At 46.9% G+C, this 21821-nt stretch overlaps 1 protein-coding gene across 1 annotated transcript in view; it reads right to left on the bottom strand.

Moving 5' to 3' along the window:
• The window catches only part of ROR1 (receptor tyrosine kinase like orphan receptor 1), a 150710-nt gene extending 133135 nt beyond the window's left edge, over nucleotides 1–17575 (bottom strand). The window contains exon 1 of the mRNA XM_082765902.1: nucleotides 17335–17575. Coding sequence (XP_082622028.1) covers nucleotides 17335–17443 — 109 coding nt within the window. The 5' untranslated portion in view covers nucleotides 17444–17575. The remainder of the gene's footprint in view (nucleotides 1–17334) is intronic.
• Between the last annotated feature and the right edge of the window lie 4246 nt (nucleotides 17576–21821).

Below are 21821 nucleotides of genomic sequence, written 5' to 3'. Positions count from 1 at the left end.
ACAGGAAATTAAATAACTGCCCTGTTGGAAATATAAACCCATTTACGGTGGTCAGCCTTGCATTTTCCAAAACAATGATACAGTTTGTGCGCGAGGAAAATTTGTAGGCGGATTTCGCCCGACAAATATGAAACAAAGCCTTATGAGAAGGTGTTTTACGCAGCTCCACGAATTATGGCTTTGTCAGGTGTACTTCCTGACCTGGGGCTCCGCTAGGAACACTCACACGGGTCCTTACGAGCACGGCTGTACACACACACACTGCCCACGGCTGGGGGTGAACAGCAAAACTGCTTATTTCACCATTTGTACTCTTTTAGATCCTCCTCGAGGAGTGCCATGGGCAGCTTGCAGGGTGCCTGTTGGAAACGTGGGAGCCTTCGCTTTGTTTTTAACCTGTTATGGGACTTTTGGCCAAGTCTCTCCTCCTCACACCACATATTTAAGGCAAACTCCTCTCCCAGCTGAAGGCAATGGCTTGTGCCACTGACATCGCTGCCACTGAGATTTGGAGTAGAAACCTGCCGGAGCAAGGAGCCTGCTCCTCACCGAGTGTGTGCCTGCAGCACAGGCTGTGGTGTAAACCTTGTCTAAGCCCTGCAGGTGCTACCCACAATAAAACAAGGCTACTGTTGAGCATTATTCTTTAGCAAACCTGATTCTTATCTTCCTTCCTCTTTGTCACCCTGCTCCTGGGACTTTTGTCCTCTGCCAGCTCTGTGCTGCAGCTGCCAGCCAAGAAACCTACGCAAAAACAAAAAACTTAAAAGTTAGTAGTGGAGCTCTGAGGAACAAACTCATACTATATTATTTTCCCATCAACATATCTGCCATTTGGAGTCAGAAATGGGACAGACACACAACCAGGAGAGACACAGGAGGCAGGCAGTGCTAGGAAGAAACAGAACAGTTCAGCAGCTGCTGCATCTCCACACCTGATGGGATGAGAAAATTGCCCTTCATGTTTTTCTAAGACTTAGTGACAATTGCAGTGTCATTCCCTAATATTATTTCCTTTCAAAGCAGCACCATGCCCTAGCACAGACCCTGTGCACCTTATCTATTTGTCAAGGAAAACTTCGCCTCGCTCCCTGTAAATAGTCTGAAGCTGCAGGGACAGATTTCCCCCCGCCCCCCGGTAGTGCTGCTTCATGTTTCTGCACAGTAGGGCCTTTCATGCAAGGATCTGGACTTGTATTACACAGGTGGGTAAACATTATTATCCTACTCCACACGGATGGGGAGGGAGACCAATTGTTGCTGAGTAATTCAAGGGGAACCCGAAGCAGAAGAGTGCTCAGGGGGCAGGCAGCGCCCAGGGGTGAGGGCAGCTGCAGGGGGGCAGTGGGATCAGGCACCCAGAGCTAGTTCCTCCCATTAATTGAAGTCATATGGGGACAATTGCTTGAAAAAATCCCGTTTCCTTAAGAAACACTTCTAGGATAGATTGAAGACTTTGAAAAAAAATGCAGATTATCTACATGGGATTGGATATATTTTAAAACCTCAGCTATGGTTTGATGTGTATGAACTTACAGCCGTGAAACAGAAACAAACCTACACGTTGGCATTTTTATTGTTCCTCCTTTCTTCCCCAGGGCTGGGGCCCTTTGATAACATGATCACTCACACCACTACCTGGCCCACGGTGAATTATCAGCATCTTTTAGAGCCACGCTCTCCCAAGCCCTTTGACTTGTGAGCAAGCCAGGAAAGTCAGCGAGGAAAAAGCAGCAGATCTGCAGGAAAGGTAGCAGCAGGGACAGAGCCCTGAGAAGGCTCCCCGAGAGCTCAGCTGCCCCAGGACACCACTAACCACTGGTCAGGTCTCACTTCCAGGCCTCACTCTTGTAAATGAACAACAATTCAAGCTCTCACTCACTTAGGCCCTGATCCAGAAAGGCACTCAAGTGAATATCTCACTTTAAACACAAAAGTAGTTCCATTTAAATCAACTGGATGTCTCGACTGTTTACAGTTACAATATATGTTTAAGTGCTTTGCTGGATTGGGGCCTTAAGCAGAGATTGTTATTTAACACTTTCTTCAATGTATCTCGCCAGTTCCTTGTGCCTCGACAAACTTCATCAATTTTCCATCCACTGCATCTCCTGTTGTTTCTTGAACAAACACAGATGTCCCCGGTCTGTGCGCTTCGGATCCTGCCATCGCAGTCATCTAGGAATCGGCAGATATTCAATGAAAAAGCACGTTGCTATTTTCAAAGCTCTAAGACAAGATGTAATGAAGAGATATTTGCTGTCAATAGAAGAACAAGGGCAAACACGGGCAGCGGTGCGTATGCTGTGGGGCAAAGGGAAAACAAACCAGCCCCGTGGAGGAGGGAACAGCTTGAGGCATTTTTCATCACCGCAGCAATTGCCTCTGTAAGGAGATTAACAGGAGGAGTCCTCGCTCCGTGCCTTAGCAGATAAAGCACCAGGCCTTGCTGTAGGACTTGCCTGCTGAGAAGGACCAGAGACGTCCACACAGCGCCATGTGGAGCAGCTTTTCCAACAGGAGCGGAGCTCTCCCAGCACCAGCCTGCACGGAGAGGCTCCTCCACCAGCTTCTCCTTGCTCTCCGGGTGCAAAGAGTCATCTACAGCACCCCCAGCCCAGGGTGACAAGCCCAGGATGCACAAAAACGTGCCCTGGTCGGATGGCGCAGCACTGGCACCTCTGGCTCCCCCCCAGCCCTTCCACCCCGAGGAAGCTAATCAGCAGGGCAGCAATGGAATTACTTAAGTAATCAAAGGGAATGGCTCCTTTTAACCCGGAGCTGAAGAAACTGCTTCGACAGACCTCAAAATAGTCAGCAGGGGATCACTTTGAAAAAACAAGACTCCCAAGGACCGTGAAAAAAACACAGCGGAGAAGAGATTAGAAAAAAAGGGAAGGAACAGCATGCGGAGGAAGAAATTCCATGTGCTCCGCTAACTGCACCTCTTAATTAAAAGAATACAACCCTGGCCCCGGGACCTGATGTTGCTGCACACCCCTGCTATAACGCACGTTTTAAAAGGGATGCATTCCTGGGCTTCACAACGCTGAAGGACTCGCATTCATCTGGCTACAGCATGTTAAGGAACTGAAGACATTACAAAAAGATAATCTCTGGAAAGCCTGGGCTGTTACTCATATATTGAAACATAAGTAAGATATTATTGGTTTGGAAGCTGTCAAGACACTTCTCTTTGTGTGCTGCAGCAGAAGTCAGGACGAGACATTATCCAGCCCCCACGAAAGGTTTCCATTGGGCACGGGGAAATCAAAAGCCAGAAATCTTTTGGGGTGTTGACATTACTTTTCTGAACTAAATCATTACAAGTGGAGTTCCCATTCACATAAAGCTAATTTTATGTGAGATAGAAAGCTTCTCATACAAACAACGTTTCTGAAAGCAAAATAGGTCAATCATTTTAGCTGACTTGCCAGAATTAAGCGGCAGCCCTATCAGTTGCAATACCTTGAGAGGGTTTGGGCACGTGAGCATCCCCAGTACATTCTCCCCTGAAAAAGCAGACTGTTAAAGATGGATTTCTTAATTTTATTTCTCATAACCCCGGTCTCTAAAAAAAAACTAAAAAAACTGGAAAACTGCACTGTCATTGGAGTGCCTGCACTGTATTAGCCCAGACACGTCTCTGCTCAGAAACAAATTGCCTGCATCTCTTGGTAGATCAGTCACCCTGTGGGTAATACACCGAGCGTCCCCTACATTAAAGAACGAGCATCTGCTTATAAACACAAAACAACTGAAGAGCTGGCACCGCTGTGCTCCTTCGTGGTACGGTCTGCTGCTCTGCTGTTCATCATGTGCACATGGGAACTGAACCGCACCACGTTCCTAACGCCAGATCAGGGCGTTCGTTTCAGGCTATGGCTGTCCCACGCTTCTGGCACGTGTACAAAAACATGCATTTAATTATTATTTTTTTTTTGGTTTAGACAAACGTGAAGTATTTCATGAATCAGCTGTCAGTGACTACCACTTCCCGTTCCTGACCTGGAGGTGTGTTCTTCCTCCCATCTTCTCCTTCACGAGGCAGCCCAGGTGAGGAGGCAAGCCTGGCGACGTGCTTTGATGGCCAAGAGATTGGAGTCTTGCTGAACGAAGGGAACTGGAAACTTTTAGCTCATGGCCTCTTCACCAAAGACAAGCTAGCAGCGTCAGTCACAGCATGCATTTATTCTGCATTTCCATTAGCGTAAGGTAGAACAGGTTTGGTCAAAATATCTTCCTATAACTTCAAATTAAGCAAAGCCTATCCCCAAATTAAAGGGATGCTAACAGAAAACACCCAAGCAGATGTTGGCTGACAGAAGGACACGCTCAAACCCAAACAAAACCCCAGGCCTTTGAATTGCCAACAGAAACAATTGGGCAGAGTCACTCCCCAGCAGTGCCCCAAAGAGCGCTCTGCTCCTGGTAAAAGGACACGGGTGAGAAATGCAGGCGCACTCTGGACCAGACGATGCTTCCAAATACTCTCAAGCAGCTTTGAGTAAGCCTTCTGCCAAAGACAGTGTAAATCACAAAGGCCAGCACATGCCATTTCACTTCCAAATCTCAACAAACAGCGGAGTTCCACAGAGGGCAAGATCATCATTAAAGCGCAGCACAAAAAATAACAAATCCACTGCCTTGGCGAGCAGGCAGTGAATTAACAGTGAATTTCCAAACCTCAAGTGTCTGTTCTCTAAGGGTGACCTTCCTGCAGACTGCATCTTCAGACAAACCCGCGTCTGGTCCTGGAACCTCCCTGGGTGAAAACTGGCCCAGGACAGAAGCTGCTGGTGCAGACCAGAAATGGGCTCCCAGAACCTCACCTGCCTGGTGCACCCATTTCCAGGGCATTTTTACCCAGGTTTATATCCAACACATGCCATGGAAGCACCAAATCCCCAAACATCAAAGATTAATGAACATAAAATATCCAAAATATTTCCTAGTTTGGCTCGAACTAGCAAGTTTTGCAGAACTTGAGCAAGGAGCACATCTTGTGCAACAGGAAAAAGCTACTTTAAGCTGTTTTCCCTTTCACTTCATTGAAGAAACGTTTGATAGATTCAGGCAAAACAGAAAAAAAATGGAAGATTACAAAATCCTTCTTCTGCATATACAAAAATCACTCACATTTCAGAGCTCTGAAGTGATGAGAAGACTAATAAAGACCAAAGAAGCCACATGGGAGATGAAAAAAACAGGAGCTGTTTTCCAATTAAGAGAGCTAATTTAAATATACCACATTAAACGCTTCCTTTCTTATTTATTTATATTCCTCTGAAAGGTGAAAAGTAAGTTCATGCTCAGAGAACTCCTGCTACTCTCCTCCAATTGCACACGCAATTACGACACACAGGCTGCAAGAACAAATATTGTTCCAAGTAGCAACAGCTTTCATCAAACCCTGCAAATGTTTTCCTGACGTACGCATGAATTTAAAATTTGGAAACAAAACCGCACGTTTCAAGTCACACATTCAGCCTGAGAAGTATTTCTAGGAGAAATAAGCGGTATCTAATTGTTAGGATTTGACGGAGTTCCACACTATTTATTGCCAGCCAACGTGAGATGTCTTTTTAATTTCCTGGCATATATTTCTTGAAGAAAAAAAAGGATATTATGGCTAAGGTTGGTAGAGGGCATGAGAACACAGAGGGAACAAGAAGAGTAACCATTTGCATTTGGCCGTTCGTTTTAACCCCATTATGGTATGAAAGCCATGCAAAGGAGGTCGGATAATATTTTGTTTAGTGAAATCAAATACCCCCCAAGCAGACATTTTCCTGTATGCAAAGCGCTCGCCGCCTCCCTTCCCCCAAAGGCCGGGCGAGAGCAGACACTGCTTTCTCACAGGGCGCTTCGGATGACAGCCGTCTTTCATCCCCCGAAAGCTGAGACAGCCCCGCATCGCCGGGCCGACGGCGCTGATCAAAACTGGCCTTTCTCCCATGGCATTTGGGGCAGGAAGCGACGGCAACACTAAATATAGTCTGCCTGAAGACAAAATGCAAGGCGTTCAGGTTTCATGCTCCGCACATCGCTGGGAAAGGGGCAGGGGCAGAACCCCGGAGCTCTGCCAGCTGCCCCTTACCTTCCCTTCGCTGTGGGACATCCAGCTTGGAGGCACCACCACGCATCCCAGCACTGATGCTGATGGAAATACTCTGGATTTGTACCCAGCTCGGTAACGTGGCCCCAAAAATGTGTACTTCCCTGTAGTTGAAGCCCTGCGGGTGTTTTAGGTGAAGTCACTGAGGACAATCGCACTGCCCTGCTCCTCAGGATGGGATTTTCTAGGATGCTCAGCACCAAAACCACTTCCCTAGAAGGGCTCCCGCTGCTCTCTGCTGCAAGAAGCGCGCCTGGAAGCAAGCAGCAGGTTTTCTATGAAATAGCTTGGACATATCATGCCAGATCTTAAAAATGAGGAGAAACGGTGAAGGCAATTTTTCAGCTTAGTTTCAGTGTCTAGGAGGAGACAAGTGCCGTCATTAAGCAGAGCGAGTTCCTGCTAACTGTTTAAAGAAGCATCTCTCGGGCGATAACATCGCCGCGCTCAAGGGGCGGCCTTGCACTGCACAGCATCACTTTCACGTTGGAACCTGCTCTCTTCCTGACTCAGAAGTCCCCAGAAAAGCTCGCAGAGTGATTCCAGAGGCCAAAACTAGGACAGATAAAACTTTTCAAACAGTTAAGAGATAATTCACTTTTTACCTCTTATTTAAATAAAAGTGACACGCTGAGTAGCTTCAGACCCTCGCCTTTCTTAATATCTTCCAGTTCAAAAGGCAGAGCTTGGAATCCAGGAACACTGCAGAAAAAACACAGTTCTAGGGCCCTTAACATTGTTTTTTTTTCTTTTAACAAAAGCATTGTTTAATAGAAAAACCTATTTGTACCCAGGAATGTTCAGGCTATTTTAAAGATTCTGAAGACATTACCCTAGGGAAAGACTGCTGAAAGGCTAGACTTAATAACTATTATTTGGTCTAGGTTAATCCAAAGTTTTCCAAGGTAATACCTAAATTCCCAGTTCTGTACAATTGAAGACAAAAAGAAGATGGATACAACCTTCACAGGATGCTGAAATGCCCATTTCTGGAGCACAAGGACACATGTGAGTGAGCTAAGAAGGAGGTAAAGGCCGGCCGGAGAGCCAGCGCCTGCTGCTGCTGGCTGTGGACATGCCGGGGGTGAAATAATTGAGAATTTCTGAGTCAGCAAATGCACTGATTTCACCCTTCAGATTCAGATTTTATTCTGCAGAAACCAAAAGATGACCATTCGAGAAATACTTGCAAAGAGAACACACATTTAATCGAGCCTGCTCTTTCCAACACAGCCCTATTTCCTATCACCAGCCCAGCCCAGCAGGGATTGTTTTAGATGGGAAACATTATAGCTGACTGAAAGCCACTGCCCACTGCATTTCCTGGAAGATACACTATGGATTCTTTAAAGGACTTGGGGGGGAAAAAAAAAAAAAAAAGTCTGGCTCTGTTGCTCAAATTGACTATTTTAATCATCCTTACTTAATCACTGAGCCCCAGAGGATCATATCCACTTGTAGGATCTTTAAGACAGCAATTAGAGATTGAAAGCTAATATTTCCTTCCTGCACCGGAGTCATCTTTGTTGTAATCACCAACCACCTCTGCTGTCGGTAATTTACAGTCTAAGTACAGCAACAAATAGCAGGATAATATCAGCCCTTAATACCCGATGAAACGCGAGCTAAATTAGCACAATAATCCTTCAAGAACATAAGTGTCTCCTCAAGGAGCCTGACACCAGCTTATACAGGCAAAGAGAGAGGAGGAAAAAAAAAAAAAAAGTGCACGAAAAGTGCATAAAAGCAGCTTTAGTGAGATAACCCAACAAAAGCAAAAGCAAGCCGAGCCTGCGTATCACCACGCAAGTACCCTTTGCAATATTTCAAATGATTTTACAGGTCTTCTGACAGCTCTGTACAAAGACACCTCCCAGCAAATTACACTGAATATATACACACTTAATCCCCTGCTTGCAAAGTAGAGACAGAATTCTTCCCCCCAGGCCTTTTCGGTTATTACAATTAGTCCACGCGAAGTTACCCTCGATAATCTGCGGAGATAATACGTGGCAGGGGGAAAAGCGCAAGAGAACATCCGACAATTACAGGCTTTGGGCAGGAGAGCGCTGTACGGCTGACAAAAACAGTACCTACAGCACAAAACCGTGCCCAATTCTTACAGACTGCAATTTTCCCAAATCAAAGGCAGTGAGAGCACCGCCCTTGCTGCTCTGACCCTTGCTGGGTGCACGTCTACGAGCCTGGGGCAACAGCTTTGGTCCTTCACCGATGCAGCAGGGAGAAAGATGCCAGGTAAGGCGTTTGTACCTTCAGTCCAAATCTTTTTTGGGAAGGGACTGCTCTTAACCCATGGATTTTAAAGTATATGGGACCATTATATCAAAGGTATCCCACAATAATCATAATGCAGGACAACAGCTTGTGCCCAGCCCTTAATTGCTCCAAGCCCAGTGTCTTCAGATTGGCCTCGAATGGGAGCAGAACCCAACAAGCCCCTTGAACGGTGAAAAAGGGACCATGCACGTTCAGGTTCCCCCAAATCCTTGTATTTATACGATCTGTTTCCACCTGCAGCACTCACGGAAAAGATTGTATTACCCAACCACGATTTTTTTTGGCAAGGAAAACCAGCCAGTCTGCTGGTAGTCTTTTTAGTCTTTTTTTTTTTAATTGAGCTAATTCACTAGAACCTAACTTTACCTACTGTCAACACTGAGAAGACCTTTTCCCCATTCCCCCAGTACCAACCTCTGCCATTTTATACTTCCAAAACAGATGAAAGAGCTTCCCCAGCACTATCACAACACTCACACATCCACAGAGTTTGAAATCAGAAGGACAATTCTCACCGCTGCCCAATCTGGCTCCCATTAAACCCAGTTCAGGGAGAAAGGAACAGCACAGTTATTGTAACGCCCAACCTCACGCACCTCTGTAGCACAACCAAAAAATACACCAGAAGTAAATCCATCTGACTTTGCCATTCCCTGCAGATTTTCAGCCTGACATGGATGAGGTTGATGGCAGAAGTCCTCGTGCCTGGAGCTGTTTGCTTCTCTGCTACCACAAGTGGGAAACCAAAGATCTTAGGAGGAACCCACACGAAATGTTAAAATTTCTGCATGGAAAGTGCTCTCCAGGGCTGTGAGCCTGCTGGTGCTGGTCAGGCTTCATTATACCGCCCGTCGTAAGAGGCAGAAATACTCACCAGGGTTTGAAGACAACTGTATGCGAAACAACAACAAAAAGTCACAAAAGCAGAATGTGAGACCATAAATCACATCCCACAAAGCGATTCTCCAAGGAAGAGCTGCAAATCAGATATCATCTCCCCCTACATAACTGGAGAGAATCAGGAGAATGTCTTCTTTTGATCCCTGATGAATTAGACTTTTGCTAATGACTGAGATTCCTCTATAATGAGAGGATGCCTTTGCAGCTTCTTCCCTTGCCTGGGCCTCTCTACTGAGAATTTACCTACCAGCAGGGGCTAAAAGAAGCAAAAAAAAAATAAAAATCTTCAACAGTTCTTTTTCACGGGGCCTCTGAAGGCCTTCCTAGAGCTCCACGCCGCGCTAAAAATCTGGTTTATGCACATGTCAAACGCTACCTTCCCTAACGGCCCGGGGAACATGTGGTTTTCAACACGCAGCTACATGCTGTACACAGGAAAAATAAAGGGGGGGGATAAAGAATGACAACACCCAGCGTGGGGCAGCAGGGGAACGACCCGTAACTTGGGAGGAATAGGGCCGGGCGCTGCGCCGGGCGCTCGCTCACTCCGCAGCGCCTTCTGTGAGCCCACACCAGGTTTTAATTATTCATCTCTTACTCAACTTCAGATCTACTTATTTAAAAAAATACAATTTTAACGATAAATCTCATGGACAGCGTTAATTAAAAGCTAAAGCTTGCCCTGAGCTGGACTTCTGAAGTCTACAAGAATGTTCGCAGCCCGTTTATTTATCCCAGCATTGTGTCAGTTATTAAATTACAGCAAATTAAAAACACGGCGATAGACCAATAGCTCGAAGAAGTGAGGCTTGCTGCATCTCACTTGCAAAAGGTTGCCGGATTTGGGCTCTGACAGACTGCCAAAAAAGTGAATTTAGAAGTCAGGGGCCCTGAGCTCAAAGATGTCCCACCAGGAGCACGACGCGCCCCGACGCCCGGCAGTCTCCCCAAGCTTATCCAACCTGCTTGATGCTGCACAGGGCAGTGGCACCTTGCTCTCAAACCCCAACTCCGGACCATTCAGAGCTCTACAAGGCACCAGCAACACGGCCAAGTCCAAAGCTGGACTTGAGAATTTGGAGAAGAGCTTCAAAAGTAGAAAGAGAAGCAATTCAGGACGCTAGAAAAATAAGTCAGTGGGCAGAAGCAAAGATTGACCTCATGCTATCTAGCTCTAGCATGGCCTTCTGAAAGTTTTTAACGACATAAATCAATCTTCCTGACAATCAGCTGGGAATTAAATGACCTCTTCGTGCTACCCTGGGTGAAGCATACCGAGAGCAGAGCTTAACATGCAGCTCTCCACACTCAACTTGCTCCGGAGACAAAGGGATGTCTACATCAGGTTACAAATTTTTACTGAATTCACCAGAGAATGTATTTTAAAACAAAAATCAAACCATATGGAACGAATAATTAACATATAAAACAAAATTAAAAACTTAAACGCACAGAGTGCTTGGTACTTATACAGCACATCAAGAATTCAAAGTAAACAAAACAATTACAAAGATACTTCCTTTTATTCGGGGCCAAGTTAATTTTGAAGAAGAGATGTTCAACCATGATAAGTGACCTCTTGCAGGAAAAATTGAGAGAGGCAATAAAAGCTGTAGTAAACACGGCCTAGACTCCTCAGCGCTGAGACATCCAGGAACCCTATAAAGGTGTCACGGGTGAGAGCGATAATCGCAGGATAACGAAGATGGTACTTGAAGAGGAAGGTGGGGCACCAGAAGTTTTGCAGCAAGGACTTTTTTTCTGCAAGTGGGCTGAAAACTTAAAAAGCTTCATCAAATGCAAGAATGCAATGGCAATATCCAACCCCCTCTCAATTTGTCACGAGAGAAAGACAGGCACACACCCACCTGACCTCACGGGGTGTACTGAGGCTGCACTAATCCTTTCTGTTTTTTTTCCAGATGTCTGAATATCTCACAGACTTCAATAATTAGCAGTTCTGTAACGTGTTAATATTTGGGGGGGAAAAAAACAAGTCTCTTGCAAGCTGTTTTAGATTTCCCAATGTCAGCCCCTTTCTCGTACCTCGCTGTGGTCAGAAGAGCGACTGCAAAGCCAGGTTCTTTTGGAGGTGGTATCAGCCCAACAAGAGATGCAGGGCTCTTGTGGAACACCTCACTGCATCACCTCAAGCAGCTCCACCTCTCACAGGGCTTCTGAATCCCCTGGACCGACCCGTGCCTTCACTGTGATGAGATTTTGGGAAGTGAGCACCTCTCCAAGGCAGGAGGGCTCCGAGGAGCTGAAGTTCCTCCTGCGTTTTGAAATTAAGGCCATGCAGGTAACAAAATCCCTCCTCCTCCAGCACGCATCCTCAGCACAAGCAGCCCTGGTGTTCTGTATGGAGCAGCCACGACACAAAAACTTTAGCAGCATGATGTTTAAAGCATGGCTTTAGCATCTCAGGGAGGAACTGTGCCACCTCCTTCAAGGGAAGGCAACGCAGCTGCCTTAAGGGAACCCTCACGCTGTGAATCTGGACGGAGATTTCCCCCCCCCAGAGATAATCTCAAGTTCCAAGGGTAAGAAAAGCATACCCTCGGATATTTCCAGTCTCCGGAGGGGCCGTGCAATGAGGTTATGGAGTTGCCGAGCATTTTTCCTCGCTTATCTCTGATCTCTCCATTTCCCATGGCCCTCCCAGCAGACGCTCGGGGCTCCGCACGGCGCGGCTGGGAACGGGGCAGGAGCACACGGAGCCGACGGCCCTGGGAGGAGAGGAGCAGGAGGTCGCAGGAAGCCACGGCGAAGGATCAGTTTCAGCACATGACCTGACCGCTCTGAAAAAAACACTTTTAATAAAGCGCAGGCTTCCACCGGGGCCTCCGCCGGCTGTTTGCTCAAGAGCTCATCCAGTCGTGGAACTGGCCCGTTGTGCTTTGGGATGGTGGAGTCCGAATGGAAACCTGGTCCCAAGGACTCGTTTCGGAGTGCCAGCACGGCTTTGCACAGCACAAAGCAAAACAGGGCATCGGCAGCACTTATAAAAACCATCCAGCATCTGCACAAGGTTACCAGCACTTTGGCTTCAACTCTCCAGGAGTGTGCCCTGCCTCTTTGCACAGTACCTTGCTGCATTTATTTTTTATTTTTTCACCTTCCCTGACACCAAAGCCAGGTATCTCCTTCCCCTTTGGTGCTCCCAATGTGCCCTGAGCATCCCAGAATAAGACAGAGAGGCTCGTGTGGATTAAGCCACGTTTAGGCCAGCTCGACTGAGCTGCTCCCATCCTGCCCAGCCCAGCCCAGCCCGTGCCATCCTCCAAATCCGCGTCCATCCCACAAACACTCACCGGGGGATTCTCCTCCCAGGCCAGCGGCCGTTTCCTTTCATTAACTGCTTTGCAGCTGTGCCTGGAAGCAGCAGCACAGCGACGTCTCCACTTTGGGAGGGAAAGCAATGCTCCTCCCTGCGGGATGCTGGCATGGCAGCGTGCTGGGAAGGCTGCGGTGTTGCTTTCCCTCACTAACGGGTTCTTTCCTAAAGCTACCTTTTTCTTTTTTTCCCCAAGCTGTCCAACTTTGGCCAAGCACCGTTCTCACTATCACATTGCCTTGGCCTCCAAATACGCAAGTTATTTTATTTATATCGCGTCCACCAGGGAACCTCGAAGACTTCATTAAACAATGCTAATATTTAGAGCCGTATTATTATATAATACATCACCAGTCCCTTTTTTAAGCTGTAGTTATTTCATTTTTTCCACTCAGCCAACTTCAGAGCCTTTCCATGCCTTCAGTCATCCCAGCCCCACTGAAAGCCACGAAGCAAGGCCAAGCCTCTCACACGCCGCACCGCTGCAGGCTCTGCCTGTGAGCAGAAAGAAGCAGCTAACTTCTTCCACAGCACATGCCCGAAGGAAATTTTACACCAAATGTAAAATTGCAGGAATTTTAGAGTGCTCTTCATTAATCCTAAAGCATGTAAAACTGTGGTCACCAAGCCTATAGAAGAATTCTTTGCTTAATACTGGTATTTTGTTATTGCTTGCAAAGAATCACGGACTCATGCTGCCATTTACTCATTTAACTATTGTTCCACTTATAAACGAGCAGATCCATTGTCTTTCATTATCTCCGTGATTAGTATGAAAAAGAAACCCTGATGGAAGAAACCCCACAAAGCCACTTAACCATTCAACTGCTGTCCCAACCCCAGTCAAGCCAAACATTTCTTCAGGCTCTGCTCCACAGCCCCCTCGTTTCACTCAAACCTTCCCCTGCTGCCAGTGCCAGAGAGTATCACAAGAAAGCAGCCCCGCTTTCCTCATCTTTTAGAGCAGAAACAACGCATCTGAGCGATGAAATAACTTATTTTGCTGTCCGTTTGAGCATCCCAATCCTTAGGAGACCCCACGAAAACATAAGCCACGCTGTCACTGGGGTGTGAAACCTTCCAGCCTTGCCCTGGCGCAGTGCCTCCCCTCCTGTGGTCCAGGGATCAACCTCACCAGTGAAGCACCAGCCCATATTTTGGGGTTTCTTTACTTGGGTACCTGCAGCAAGAGGAGAAGACCACAGGAACAGCAGCTCACGGATATTTATTTGCAGCCCCAGTTAGCTGCAGCCCACAGCCTCCTGGATTATTCAACGATTTTTTAAAGACACGGTTTCAAAAACACACATATCGGTCTAAACACAAACCTTGCCACTCAGGGCATGACTTGACATTTTTTCTGGGGTTTGGGGAAGAGAAGGTTTACACTTTTCGTTCGGTATTAGCGAGCTTTCCAGATATTTCTGGCTTGCAAGACAATCGCTACGTGGAAAGCAGCTGCATTTGGTTAGAGGCTTTTTAAGAGGGTTTTCAACTCTGGGGTGCTTTTTCAAGTCTCAGAAGACTACTGCATTTCTGCATGTGTTTCCAAAGAGCGGTATCTAGTGTCACACCTCAGGGAAGCTTTTTTTTCCTCTTTGCCTAGCTTTAGGTATTTGTATTTAAAATCCATACACAAGCTTTCAAATGCTTCCCTGCCCTGATCTCATTTGCAACACTTTAAGTTCCTCTGTGTGCCTAATCAACACAGCAGCTCCAGTAGGCTTTAATTACAGAAACAAACAAATGATGGCCTGCAAGACAATTCGCTGAGGCTTCGAGCAACTTTTGTCGAGAAACGTGAGCCCACAGGCAGGCTGAGTGAAACAGCGAAGCCTTCTCTCGCCCTTTTATAGGCTTATGGCAATGAAATCGTTTTGTTTGTTTGTACACTCCTAAGAGGATGGCAGCTGAAACAGCAGCCTGCTGACCTAAGGATGAAACAATTAACCACCGAGATATTACAGCAACTTATCAAGAGCTGGGGAGCTTTATCCCAACAGAGACAACTTTCAAGGAAATCAACAGCCCTCCCTATAACCTCAAACATCCTCTAGAGATCTGTATGCTTTACTGCACACTCCAAAATGTTTTAATATTCTTCAAATTTCTCCCATTGCGAGCCCTGGCACCGTTACATGATGCGGAGCAGTAACAAAGCTGCAGAGGTAATACCAAAAGTCATCTCAGATGCTGCAAAGAACAAAAATGCACCAAGTTGGAGCTCCTCTTCCTTATATCCACATCAACTTTGTGGTTTTATTCAGAGCGCTGCTGGGCCAGCCTGCCAGCACCCTTGGGAAGAGCACGCATTAAAGACAGCACAAGCACACAAAGAAAATGTGCTTTTTGTTTTGCTGTGCTCTCCGCAAGGAAAGGTCACCGACAAAAAGGAAGCAGGGGATGATAGGGGAAAAGTGAAAAGGCCAAAAAAAAAAGAGCTTTTGGAAAGGCAACGCAGCAAAGCAGCTTTGGTCGCTTGACAACATCTCAGCTAAATAGGTGATTTCATAAGAATCCTCCCCGAAAAAAACGTGACAATAGCTGCTCAGCTTCCTGCCCTAGGAGCAGACACACATCTGACTGGTCCTACCGAGCCGCATCAGCCTGCTCACAGGAGGATGTCCGTGCACATCTGCATATGTTTGCTGGCTCCCAGCATCGAGGCAAGGCTCTCTGGAGTGCCAGCCGGGTCTCTGCAGGTGTTTGGACCAAGCTCAGCACAACGAGGCTCTCATCCCTCCGCACCTCTGGGAGCTGACAGCCAAATCTGCTCTTTAATATTTATTTCCGCTGTGTCAGACAGATCTTGGAGTCCCAGCCCATCAGCACTGGGGCTTGTCTGGGAGAAGTCAGGCTACTACCAGAGATGGACTTGCACTGAGGTCCTTATTTGACATGCTTGGGGAAAAAAAAAAATGTATTTTACTTATTTAGCTGTCTTTTTTTAAAAAAAAGACACATGAAGGTGAAGGGTAGGGATTGAAGGGTTCTGTTTGGCTGATTGGCTTCCTGGTGGAGCAAAATCTATCCACTCAGCCACTCCAAATATCGTATAGTAATTTCCACAACACTTTATACTATTTTTTTTTTTATTACCATTTGAGCTGCTCAGGTTCCCCAATTCTTCTAGAAAACCTACATTTCAAATATGTTTGGGGAAAAAAAATGATTGTAATGTAAGTGATGGATGTCTGCCTATCAAAAACATCACTGGATCTGCCCATGAGTCAATGTTGTCATTTTTTTGCCAAAGACATTGGTTACTATATATGAAATATTTCAGTGTGGAAAGTAGCTGTACTTTAACAACTATATCAGTGGTCATTAATTACCATACGTGCTGACATAAAAGCGAAGTCATACCATGAAAGAAACTTCCAACCAGAATTCACAGTAAATGAAAATGTCCAGTTTTGGACCCAGCATGCTTCGTTGCTTTATGTTTGTGGGGTTTCCTTTTCCTCTGGGCTCCTAGAAGCCGGTAAGATTTCATATTATAACCCTAAAGTTTTGAACTTACACTGAAAAAATACGAGAAGAATTTAAAAAAAAAAAAAAAAAAAAGGATGTGCAGTGTATTTATTTTAGTCACATCCTCTACATGTTCAATATTGTGCTGTCTGCTGGGCTTCTTCTCCCCCTCCTTCTTAAAATGCAGCTATTTGTTAAACGCGTACAGCATTCCCTGGAGAAACTGGGAAGCAGCATTCGGATTTTTTCCCACTGAGATGTCACGGAGAGTTCCCGGCCTGAGCTGGAGCATCAGCCAGCCACTGAGGCTGCACGGGGAGCCTCCTGCCTCCAGCCCAGCCCCGCTGAGGTCTCTGGAAGGCGTTCAGAGGCAGCCAGCACCTACCACACAGCTCCAGGTAAAGGCATCAGCGGGGATGCTCCAAAACACGCAGAGAGCCCCGCAGGGGCGTGCAGGGGTGCTGGATCTGTGCGCTGCAGCTGGCTTTTTACTGGCAGCTCTCCTCCAGCATCCGTACTTTGGCTTAAGGGGTCCAAAACCACAGCTTTTCCACTTCTGAACCCCTAAGTATTTGAACTCAGCAGCTTCATACCTCCTTAGCATTCACTTTTTTATTGTGTAGATACCAGACGCGGCCACAGCACCGAGCAGGACTTTACAGAAGTGATTTATAAAAGACCTCTGAGGAGCCTGTGAGCCTCCACCTCTCACTGAAATTCTCATGCAGCCGTCCAAAATCACCACTCGCTTTTTACTCACTTGGCCTAAGAAATAAATCCTTTTTTTTTTTTTTTTTTTTTTTTTTTTTTTTCCCCTGAAAGCAACCCAGGTCCCTTTATGCAGGCGCTGCGCTGCGGGTTAAACGCGACTCCTCACGTGTGAACGGCTGGAAGCGAGCCCCTGCCGAAACAGACGGGGCTGCAAATAAATATTCCTGGTTAAAGCTAAGCCGAAGAGGCTCTCCTGGAGCTCTGAGCTCGCTGTTTAAAACGAAACGCTTGGAAAAAGAGGCAAATCCCCGCCGCGAGCCGTGCCCCCACTGAGGGGTGCCCCCACCGCGGGTCTCCCCGAGCCGCTGCCTCGGCCCGGCCCTCGGGAGCCTTCCCCAAAGCCGCCGGGCAGGGCTCGGGCACCAACCTCTGAGGGAAAAGAAGGGAAGGGAAGAAAGATCCGGAGCCACCGGGCTCCTCTCGGGGCTCCCCTTACCTTGCGTGGCATCCGGCAGCTCGGCCCGGCTCCCCGCCCGCAGCAGCAGGAGCAGCGGGAGCAGCAAGAGGCTCCCGTCCCCGCCGCCCGGCCGGGGCGGCTGCTGCATTCCTGAGCCGGCGCCGCGCTACTCCCACATCCACCGCGCAGCGCCGGCGTCCCGGGGCCGCCTCTCCTTCTCCTTCTCCTCCTCCTCCTCCTCCTCCTTCTCCTTTTTCCTTCTCCTTCTTCTTCTCCTCCGCTCCGCTCCGCCGCCGAGCCGTCCCGCGGCGCCGCGCCCTCGGGGCTGCGCTCTGCCGGCGGGCGGGGAAGCCTCAGCCCCTCACTTGTCACTTTCCACCAGCTCCGCGCCGAGCCCAGCCCTGCCCAGCCCCGGCCGGGCCCCCCCCGGCCACCCCTCCCCGGTCCCGGCGCAGCCCGGCCGGGCAGCGCCCCCTGCCGGCCCCCCGGCTCCCTCCCGGTTCCTCCCGGTCCCTCCCGACCCATCCCGGCCCGCCCGGCAGCCCCAGGGGGGCGCTCGCCTCGCCGCCATTTTGCCCCCTCTCAGCCCTTGGGCTGCCCTCAGAGGGTTTTGTGTTTTGTGTTTTTTTTTTTTTTTTTTTGTGGCAAGGCGTGGAGGTGGTGAAATCCCCACCTCGAGGTGTGAAGCTGCCATTTAACCCAGTCCCGGGCACCAAAGCCTCGCAGAGGGCTCAGCCACACGGGGCTGGGTGGTGGTGGGATCCACCCGTGCACATCTGAGCCATGGTGGAGGCACGGAGTTGATGCCAGCTGCCTTCTGGCCTTGCTGACAGCACCACTCGGGGTGCAGCTGGTCCGTTTTATGTTAAATTTATCCTGCTCCACTCTATGAATGCACTAGTCTACATTTAAGACCATTTTCCACTCAAACAAAGCAAAGAAACCAAGCACTTAGGGTGCAGGGAAGCTGTTCTTCATACACACCTTGAGAACTTTCCATTTTTCCCTCACAACATTTCAAATTTACTGTGCCTGTCCTTCTGCCAGTCAGGACCTCTGATACCCAGATGGCATCTTAGGAATCCTTTTCAGCCCTCATCTGCCACAGAGAAATCAACGTGTAACATAAAATTCTCTCCTGGAGAGCTTTCATTTAAAAACGTACCTGAAAAAGTCATCTGTCTGCTGAAAGGAGCATTTTAATTCTGCTCTGTTCCACCTTTTCTCCATTCTCTACAAGCCCCAGTTCACCATACTTTGTACCACAGCCGTACCTGCAGTCAGTAGCGGGTAGCGCTCTTTTGCTGGGGTTGAGGGACGCTGCCAATGTTGGTCAAAGCTACTGGGAATGACAACCACTTTCCGTTCAGGAGAACAATCACATTCCTAGGATGCTTACATTAGGTTTAGGATTTCAAAAGTCAGTAACTGCTTAATAAGAAGTTCATTTGCGGAATGGACCGAAAGACAAGATTAAAGGAGTTTCCTCCTTGCTTCCTGCATTCCCCCCAAACCTCCCAGGTTCATTTTCTGCCAAATGAATCTTACGTTTCTTGTCAGATGCTAACAGAGTTTCAAGACCCACACTGTCAGCTTCCCTAGGCAGCTACGTGGTCTTCCTAGTCCTGTACGTGCTTTCTGAAACAAAGAGCCAGGAGCTGAGGTGGTTCAAGAGCTAAGCTGACAGTTATCTCTTCAGAATAAAGATGTTTCTCCCATTTTAAATCCTTGAGCCACCTTTTCGTCTGGTCAGGTCCAGTAATAGTCATCAGGTCAGACAGGCCCATAGCAATAAGAGAGGTCCCAGATCAAGCAGGGAAGTCAGTCCAGAAACCCACGGGATACATGACCAGGCACAGCTGAGGTAACATCACAGACAGGTACACCTACAGCATAGCTCATATAGGGACTAGGGGCTCAGAGCTGGGCTTAAACAGAGTCCGTGGGCAATGGGGGTGTGGGTAGAGGCCTCAGGGCCCTTAAGACCTATGAGTGCTCTCAGGGCCCTGACACTTATAGTTACAGGAATATTAGAGTTAATGCCAGTGAGAAGGTCAGCCTGTACAGCTGGGATAGGATTTCTGCAACACCAGCCCAGACTCACTTGCTCTGGCCCTCTAGGGTGACATTTCAAGTTACTTCTAAGCTGATCTAACAGCAAGCTGCCCACCATAAAAATCTCTTTTGCTTCTCATATGTTCATCATGACAAGTCCATTCAGCCACTGGTCACAAGGAAAACACCCTCTGATGAGACAAAAAAGAGCAAAGTTCCTTCAGATCAGCCAGCTGGGTCACTGCCCCCACAGCTGCAGGGGTGTTAGGTCCAGCAAAGGCGAGTGGGACCCTCGTTCAGGGGTGGGACCGCTGCTTTTGGCAGCAACCTGCTGTTAGACTCATTTAGCTGTTACACAGGATTGTTTCTTACTCTCCTTGTTTGTTGTTTAATGAAGCAAGATGGCTGTGAGGTCCAGACACCTACGAGTTGGGCCCAGGGATAACCCACTGAGTGTGCCTATGAATACAAAAGATGTCTATGGCAGATCAGGAAACTAAATGTAAATTCCTCGAGTCTTTGGTTAGCTTCTAAATGTTAGATACACACAGTGTGAAAGGATAAATCATTTATAATTAAAAAACAAACCACTTATTTTTAGCTGCAAATCTACCAAAGTGCATGCAATTAGCAAATATAAATCACTTCCTGGCTTGAAGACTGTTCAGCGCAGCACATAAACGAAAGCTAAAACATACGTTTTGGGAATACATCGTACATCTGCTCTTAATCTGCAGCATTTTGAAATCAATACAAATATTCCCCCAACTTTTGCTTTAACAAACTGCAGTCTGTCATACCACAGTGGAAGAACTAAAAATATATTAAACAAAGGAACTAGGGTGGACACGATCCTAAACACTACAAAATGAATAACACAGAGTGTTCGTAAGGATCTGATGGCAAAAAGTAGCCAAGTTAACGATAAGCACTGGGCTGGGCGGACAAACTAGAGACAGTTTCTCCTACGTGGTTTGCAGAATGCTTGGGAGATATGATGCTCAGATAAAACTTCAGAAGGTAGCTCTGGGGAGAAGAAGCAATTGTTTGATGCATGTCTACATATTTTAAAACAACAAAAGGCTTGTAGTCAATATCTTTCTGGAATTAGTTCCCGCAGGGAAAATGTATTACATGCAATTTTTTTTTTTTATTCTTTTTTTTTTTTTTTTTTTTAATGAAAAGATATCTAAGAAGCAGACTGTCTGGGAATGATTTGTAAGTACAATAAACCTAACAAGAGGATGATAAGCAAAATATTGTAAGAGAACAGTGTTAGAAGTACAGCAAAGTAGAAGAGAAACATTGCACATTTGTACTTACTGACAATGTGTGTTCTTAAGTATCATGTCACATTAAAAGAGAGCTCTTGTTTTCCTTTCCATCTCTCACTAACACTCCTATTAATCTATTCCAGATCTTTTTCATTTCAGCTACCAAGGCTATAACAACCACCCTTTGCCCATTTGAAATTCAACTAGAATTAGACCGTGGTAAGGCTTCTAGAGTGGAAGCTGAAGATAGGGCTAGGCCCTCAAATGTATTCCTAGAATCTGTGCACCCATGGAAAGTCTGCATTTAAATCTGATTTCACTGTTGATTTTTAAATGCTGACACAATGTAGGAAACAGCAACTGGTGATAGTTTTTGAAGAGTAGAGATTTACATATATCTCGGCTTACACTAACAATTCTTTGGGGTAGGAATTCTGTCTTACACGTGATGACGTTGTCTCAATGTATCCTTCATTTTCTAGCCGTGTTTTCAGGAGCAAATGCAGAACAAATAATGACACATTTCTTTAAACTGAATAGAAGAGTGAATGTAAATTTTATTAATTCTCAAAAAAAAAAAAAAAAAAAAAAGGAAAGGAAAGAAAAACAGAGAAACAAAAGAAAATTAATTACTGTCTAGAGAATAGGCATGTACAAGAAAGACATATCTCTTGCTATGCCACTTTTTCCAGCATTTCAGATGCCTTGTAAAAAGCCTGATACAGACAGTTTAAGAAATATATATATTGGCCAACATGCAAATAAAAAGTATTGTTTTATATGGTCATGTAGCAAAAGCTTGTCCTTTTGTTCATAATTACATATGAAAACAGTTGATAAACCTGGTGATCATGGCAGAACGCTATTAAGCAATTAAGCCTGCTTTCAGTAATTGTGTTTGCGGCAGGGGTAAGAAAAGACACCAAGAGCAAGGAGGTAATGGATTGCTCTTGATGTGTTGTCTCAGTTAAGAGATAAACCCAGCACTGGTCCTTGTCAGGACGTTTCCTGGCATGCCTTGCACTGCCCGAGCCCGGCAGGTCAGCTGCAGAGACCATGGAGTAGCTCCGGGGTGTCTGTAGGAGGTGGGATACGCAGCCCCTCCAGGGCCTCAGGTTATTTTGAGGCTGACAGGTTATGCCAGTGAGTGGGGGTGTTCGTGCCAGTCCGTGCAACAGCTCTGTCCCCTTCTCAGCC

This window comes from Aythya marila (assembly GCF_965140915.1).
Source record: "Aythya marila genome assembly, chromosome: 8".
NCBI lineage: Eukaryota > Metazoa > Chordata > Aves > Anseriformes > Anatidae > Aythya > Aythya marila.
The sequence above is the reverse complement of the archived record's forward strand: the minus strand, read 5'-3'. Positions and strand labels throughout refer to the sequence as shown.